Here is a 6,947-nt window from a genome sequence, read left to right as displayed (position 1 = left end):
TGTGTGGGGAAGTTGGAGTGGTCCTCCCTGGAGAAGTGTCAGAGGGCTGAGGGCTGAGTGCTGAGCAGGAGTGTGCTGGCACTGGCTTGGAGCAGGAGTGCTCCCGGGGGAGGGAGCGGGGCTGCAGGGGTCTGGAAGTTGGAAGGAGCTTGGGGAGCAATGAGGAGGCCAGTGTGGTGATAAAGCCTTTTGAGAGAGAGTAATTGATCACGCAGGGTCTTAGGACCATCCAAGGACTTTCAACTACTTTTTTAAAAAAGCAATAGAAAGCCATTAAAGAATTTAAACAAGAAAAGGAATCAAATTTTAGTTCTAAAAAGGCATCTGATCATAGAATAGAAAAGAGATTGAAGATGAGATGATCAGTTAGGAGCCTGTTACATTGCAAACAAATGACAGTGGGTTGGATTAACATGAAGATGAAGAGAAAAGGATAATTTTGCATTCTTTGGAAGTAGAAGCAATAGGATTTGGAGCTAGATGGATGAGCAGGTAAAGACAGAAGAGTTGTAGGTGACCCCAAGATTCTGCCTGAGCCACTGGCTGAATGGTGATGCTGTTTGAAATGGGCAGTGATGAAGGTGGAGGTGGAGGTCAAGGGTTCCGTTTCTGCTGAGCTCTGTTTGAGATGCATGTGGAATTGCCAAATGGAGAAGCTGCATGAGGTATAAAAGTTCAGAGCTCTGAGGAGAGTCTAGGCTACAGGCCACGTATAAATGGCGTTCAAAGCAGTAATTCACTGAATAGAGTGGGGGAAGGGCATGCACAGCCAGTGCTGAGGAAGCACGTGAAGCATTTATGTTTGTGTAAAGAAAGAGGAACAATCTGAAAATGGAGAGTTGAGGAGACATCTTGGGAAATAGGGGCAAGAAATCTAGTAGCAAGTTTATGGAAAAAAGAAACTGTGGCTACAGGAGGTTGCGGTTTCCAGTCACTCTCCGTTTCCCTAAAATGACATAGTTATGTTTCTTTATCTACAGGAATTCAAACTACAATGGCAGCCCGATACCACAGCTCATGTTCCAACCCCAGCGAACCCAGGAGCTGCCGTGGTGAGAGGGTGCCCTGGCTCCCCAGGCCAGGAGGGTTCCTGTCTGAGCAAGAGCAAACCATTTCCAACCTCCTCTCTCATTTTCTCTTCGTTCGCCCTGCTCTGTCATTTCTCCCTCGACCCTCTATGCTTTCTCCTCATGATGCAGTAGAACAGCGAAGAAGAGAGGTAGAACTATCTGGACTGATCCCAGGCTCGATGAGGGTTCTTATGTCCTACTTCCCACTATGTGGACACACCAAGCCAGGTGGAGCCTCTCTGGTTGATTTTCTGCCCCTCTCTTCAGGCTGGGAGAGGACTGGGAAGGAGGAACGTGGGAGTAATTGATTCCACATTCAGGTCCCTAATTTCCCTGCTTCTAGTGGCCTCACTATAACCAACAAGTTCAACAGACAACCTCATCCAGTTCTGTCACATAACCTCCTTCTACTCCCTTAGCCATGGAAATCAACCACAATAGTTGAGCTTTTGCTGGTTTAGCAAACCACCCCACAATGAAGTCACGGAAAACATCAACCGTTTAGTTGGCTCTTTATTTTGTGGGTTAACTGGGCAGTTCTTGGGTCTGGGTTAACTTGGCTTATCTCAGCCAGACTCGCTCATATACCTGTGGTAAGCTAGTGGTTCAGGATGCAACTGGATAAGTTTTCACAGCCTCATGGGCATGTTTGGTAGTTAGCAGGCTCTTGGGTGGGCCAGGGTGACAGAGATAAGTGGACCTTGTTTCTCTCATCATCAGAGAGGCTAGTCCAGGCCTCTTCATGGGGCAGTTGCAGAGTTCTGAAGAACAAAGGGAAGGCACGCCAGAATGCATCAGCACTTTTGAAGTCTCTGCTTACATCACGGTTTTACTTTCCTATTGTCCAAAACAAATCACAGCCCAGGCAGATTCAAAGGCTGGAGAAATATGCTCAGCATTGTGATGGGAGGAGCTGCAAATCCACATCCCAGAGAAGCATGTGTACAGAGAGATGGGCATCATTCAGGGCCATGTCTGCAATCTATTGCATAGATAGTCATCCATATGCTGCCCACATTGGCAAATTGTTGCAGTGTTGGAACTGGCCTTTGGTGCCCTTTGTTTCACCTTTCATGATTTTCCTACTCCCTCTCTCTATAGCCAACCAGAGCCCTCAGCACAGCCTTAGGTTGGAGTCTTCTACGGTGATGATAACCAAATAATAATCTGAAGTCCTGCTCACATTTTTCCTTAGATAATCTTAGCCATCCTGCATGCAATATTCTCAGCTGCTGGAAATTTACTTCTCTCACTCCAGGATTCTGGCTGTCAAATGTGGGAAATTCTACTTTAGGGATGGTTTTGTGAATCTCTGGATTAGCTAAAACCTCAGCATAAAGTGTGTAGGGATGGGGATTAGCTACAGATTTTGCAGAAGCCAGAGTGGCAGTTTCTGCAACATCTCTCTTCTGTTTGTTTGATATTTTTAAAAGATTGCTCCAATTACAGAATAGACTGAGGGGGCAACAAGGAAGTAGAGAGACTGGTTAGGAGACAACTGAGGCATGGGTGGTGATGGTAGCTGGGGCTAGAATGATGGTCTTCAAGATGGAGAGAAGATGGATGCAGCCAAGGGAACTTACTAATGGGTTGGGAATGGAAAATAAAGGAAAGAGAGGAATCAAGAGCCATTCCTAGATTTTCTGTCTGAGGAAGTGAGTGAATGTTGAAGTATCTCGAAAAATCAAAATGGAGTTAATAACATTGTCTGTAATGTTGTGATATGATAATGTATGCATTTCCTCCAAGCAGAAATCAATGGTTGTAACACAGGATTCCTTATGCAGGAACCAATCTTACTCGAGGGCTAAACTGGGACGGTCTACCTTCTTGGAGAAACAGGCTCTCAAATGCATTCATCAGTTGCCTTCCGTCTGCTCCCAGTCTGTGCTTAACAAATCCCCAGACTCCAACTCTATAGCCACATTAAAGAGCTATGCGGAGAATTACCGAATACAAATAGAGAGAAAGCCATAGAGATTATTTGTTGTCTGACTCAAGGCACAATTATTTGGGAGACATAGTTTCAGTTGACATGTTATGCTGCTCTGAAATTAACTTTCAACTTCCCCAGAAAGTGGAATATGCTTAACCAATGAAACTAAGAAAGTATAACTCTACTGATGTTAATCGGTATGGTTTTTTTTCCATTTGTTAACTATCAAAGGATTTTATAGTAACTCCAGAGAACTGTCATGTATTTGCTGGCTATAATTCTTCCACCTCTTAATTTAAATATAAAAGCTTCACTAAATTTCTATCGATATATCTAGCATTGCCTCTTCCTGATTTGCTAAAGCTAAAGTCGTTAACTTTCGATGTTCGGTGTTTTGTTCTCCTGTGGGTCATAATCCTTGAAAAAATGGTTGCATGTGTGAAATATAAAGGGACGATGGGCTGGATACCCACCTACCTGACTTCTTAATGGGAAGAAGAAAAGTCCCATTTTGGATAGAAATTGGGGGGAAAATAATCTCCCACTGCGATGTCCCCAAGTCAGATTTCGTGTTGCTTCCTGCATTATCTTACGAGGAACAGCTACCAGCAGCAGCTCAGAGTTCACTTCTTGAGCCATCCCGTTCCCTCCTCTGTGGGCTACTTAACTAAAAAAGTCAGAGTAAGAACCTCAAGGGAATCCTGAAAAGTCCTTGGGCCTTCCCTAAGCACTGCAAGAGGAACATCAGGCCCAGAGGACTTTCTCTAGAGTTCCTGTGAGTGCACACATAACTGAAGAGAGAGGATGCTAGTGGGCAATAGTGGAGGGTGCCCGTGGGTGGGGATCCTGGGGGAGAAACAGCTGGAGGTGCATCATAACACTGCGACTTTTGTTCCCTGTTGTCTTAGGGCTTGGAGACCAAAACCCCAGAGATTTGCAACTGAGACTTGTCTTAGTGGGTAAGACTGGAGCAGGAAAAAGTTCAACAGGGAACAGCATCCTTGGTAAGAAAGTGTTTAATTTCGGCCTTGCAGCAAAATCCATCACCAAGTCCTGCGAGAAAGGGAGCAGCTCATGGCACGGGAAAACAATTGTTGTTGTGGATACGCCTGGCGTTTTTGACACCGAGGTACAGGATGCTGACACCTGCAAAGAGATTGCTCGCTGCATCCTCCTGACCTCCCCGGGGCCTCATGCTCTGCTCCTGGTGGTCTCGCTGGGCCGTTACACGCAGGAAGAGCAGAAGGCCACTGAGAAGATCCTGAAAATGTTTGGACACAAAGCTAGGAGATACATGATTCTCTTATTCACCCGGAAAGATGACTTGGAAGAGACCCACTTCCGCGATTACCTAAAGGTAGCTCCAAAAGTCATTCAAGAGCTGATGAAGGAGTTTGGTGATCGCTACTGTTTGTTCAACAATAAGGCGACGGGAGCTGAGCAGGAGGCCCAGAGGGCACAACTGCTGGCCTTGGTTGAGCACGTGGTGATGCAGAATGAGGGAGGATGCTACACTAATGAGATGTACCAAAGAGCAGAGGAGGAGATTCAGAAACAAATCGAAGTGGTGCATGAACGTTACAGAGCAGAGCTGGAGAGAGAGAAAGCGCTGATAAGAGAGGAGTACGAAGAGAAAATCAGAAAGCTGGAGGATGAGCTGGAGCAGCAGAAGAAAATGGCACAAATGGAGAGGGAGTTAGCTGAAAGGGAGATTGTCTGTGCCTCAAGGCAGCGAAATGCCAGAGAAGAGGTTGAGAGTCAGAATGGGATCCTTGAATTAATCTTTGGAGCACTGAAGATTGCTTCCTTTGTCATCTCCCAGCTGTTTAGGGAAGATTAAGCTTAATGAAAATCTGTCAATAGTTCTTGCATATTTTCAGGTGGCCCTGCCACTCATTCCCCAAAGTCAGAGCACGCTGGTCTCTGTCTCTCAGGACTCAGGAGTGCAGTGAAGTTAGCTGTTGGCAGTTGGTAGATGTTGAATCGACTTAACAGGGAGGGACAAATTCTCAATTTGTGAAACTCCAAAGCAGAAAGTATTGATGCTCCCTACCTTGTGAATTCTTTCCCAGAGACATGGAGAAAAGGAATGCAGGAGACCAGAGAAGATGACCTCGAGCTCTCTCTGCTCATCCCTAGTAAAGATTTCTCTCTAGATTCTTTCCAGACTGGCAGACAGTCACGCCCTGGGGCTTTTCTCACTTACTTTCCCTTTAGGAGGACAGTGAGTGAGCAAAAGCAGTGCTCTGCGGTACTCACCCATGGAGATGCTTAGAAAATTCTTTCTCCATGCATGTAAATGTATTTAATTCCGTTTTCACAGAAGGGCTCAATTTGTTCCTTATCGTCTCCCCATTGAAGTGTCGATGAAGAGTTCCTGGAAGATGGATCTCTCAGAACTCAATTAGGTGAAATGCCAGAAAGTGAGAAAGACAGAGACTCAACAGATAGGACAAGAATATTTGGTGCATTTGGATGCATCTGTAGAAACTCTGACCAACCTCAAAGTGACCAATTTGCTGAATGACCTGTCCTCTCCTTTTCTGTGAAAGTGACTGCTGCGCCCCCACCTCCATAACCCCACAGCTTGAGTACTTACTGCTTGGCGGGTCACCTTCACACTGCTGCTCCCACCCAGTTGAGTTATTTGCTTATTATTACTATAATAAAGCTTTTCTGTTCTCTCATATTTGTGCACAATTGGAACCTCTTTTTTTTTTAATACCACTATTCTGCTACTTCTTCTAAGAACACGGGGATGAATTTCACTTTTTCATAAAAGTTCCAGAGGATTTTCGAGCTAGTTTTGGTCTACCCTCCAGACATCTCTCCTCCTTTTCCCTGGAAGATTGGAACCACGTTCTCAACCCCTCTGCCAGTCAAAGACCACATTCTCTTTGGTTTCGTTCATTATGTGCTGATAGAAATTATGTGTAACCAAGGTTTCTGAGACCTGAGTGGTTTTCCTGGGGCAAAAATTCCCTTGAATATTTGGACAACAAGAGTTGAAGTCCCTGTCCCTTTGTTACTTTTCCACGGGGTACCCCTCACCTGATAACTTCTAGGATTTCCCAAAGCACATTTCCATGTTCTACCAACATGTCCTGGTGGGTATATGTGGCTTATGCCAACTTGAAATTGGCTTGTCCATGCTCCAAGCCATTTGCTCAGAATAGGACATAGACCTCTCCCTTATTTCTCCAAAACAAAAATGAGTTTGTTCACTTAATAAAAGTTAGCAAAGGCTCAAGGGTAAGAGAAGGACTACAAAGAGATGCTCCCAATTCCTTTAGAAATAGTTCCTCTGAGTGAGATAGATTTGGTTTCACTCTTCAGAATGTGGGTGCATTTTGTGTCTGTTGTTTTCATCATTGGAGTATTAGCCAAAGTTGGGGGATACAAATCTAACATCCTATTGCAATAGAATCTTCTATAAGCAAATATATAACCAAAGGGCCATATATGCCTCCCAAGAAAAAGTAAATACAATTTTAATCTGAAAAAAAAGTCTTTAACTGCAGTGGTACTTTCTGTGTCAATGCATTCAATTATTCTTACCCTTGCATTCAGGTTTACGTTGTAGATGAGCCAAAAAAAAAAAAAAAAGGTTCTGGTCTTGAGAATCAGCCAGGAGACGAGATGCCCATGTGAAATACCCTGAGAGCATTGTTGCCCATCTGTCTCTCAGAGCAGAAGGTCCTTGATAAATACTACCCATTGTGATGAATACAAAGGAGGCAGGTGGCATGTGTCCTTCTCTCAACAGTTTGGGAGTCTATACCTCTTCATCCATTCCTTATCATTCATTGATTGTTCGCACTTCATGGTAGATTTTATACCAGACGCTGAGAATCTAGAGACAAGTGAAACCAAGTCCCTTTTGAGACTGGCTTCATTCACTTAGCATAATCATTTTGGAGAATCATCCAAGTTGTCTGTAT

General features: G+C 44.5%; 1 protein-coding gene across 1 annotated transcript; it reads left to right on the top strand.

Annotated features, from left to right (window-relative positions):
- Positions 1-953: 953 nt before the first annotated feature.
- Positions 954-5,693, top strand: LOC124233530 (GTPase IMAP family member 4-like). Its single transcript, XM_046650676.1, has 2 exons — positions 954-1,052; positions 3,915-5,693. The coding sequence occupies exons 1-2, from the start codon at positions 995-997 to the stop codon at positions 4,844-4,846; spliced, it is 990 nt and encodes a 329-aa protein (XP_046506632.1). The 5' UTR covers positions 954-994; the 3' UTR covers positions 4,847-5,693.
- The last annotated feature ends 1,254 nt before the right edge of the window (positions 5,694-6,947 follow it).

This window comes from Equus quagga, unplaced genomic scaffold, assembly GCF_021613505.1.
Source record: "Equus quagga isolate Etosha38 unplaced genomic scaffold, UCLA_HA_Equagga_1.0 204315_RagTag, whole genome shotgun sequence".
NCBI lineage: Eukaryota > Metazoa > Chordata > Mammalia > Perissodactyla > Equidae > Equus > Equus quagga.
Note: the sequence above shows the minus strand (reverse complement) of the source record. Positions and strands in the feature narration are given on the sequence as shown.

What these genes read in the sequence shown, in the direction of transcription:
- LOC124233530 (XM_046650676.1), top strand. Translation starts at nt 995, where the DNA reads ATGGCAGCCCGATACCACAGCTCATGTTCCAACCCCAGCGAACCCAGG. An exon ending in CGAACCCAGGAGCTGCCGTG is followed by an intron (nt 1,053 to 3,914) that starts GTGAGAGGGTGC and finishes CTGTTGTCTTAG; the next exon opens with GGCTTGGAGACCAAAACCCC.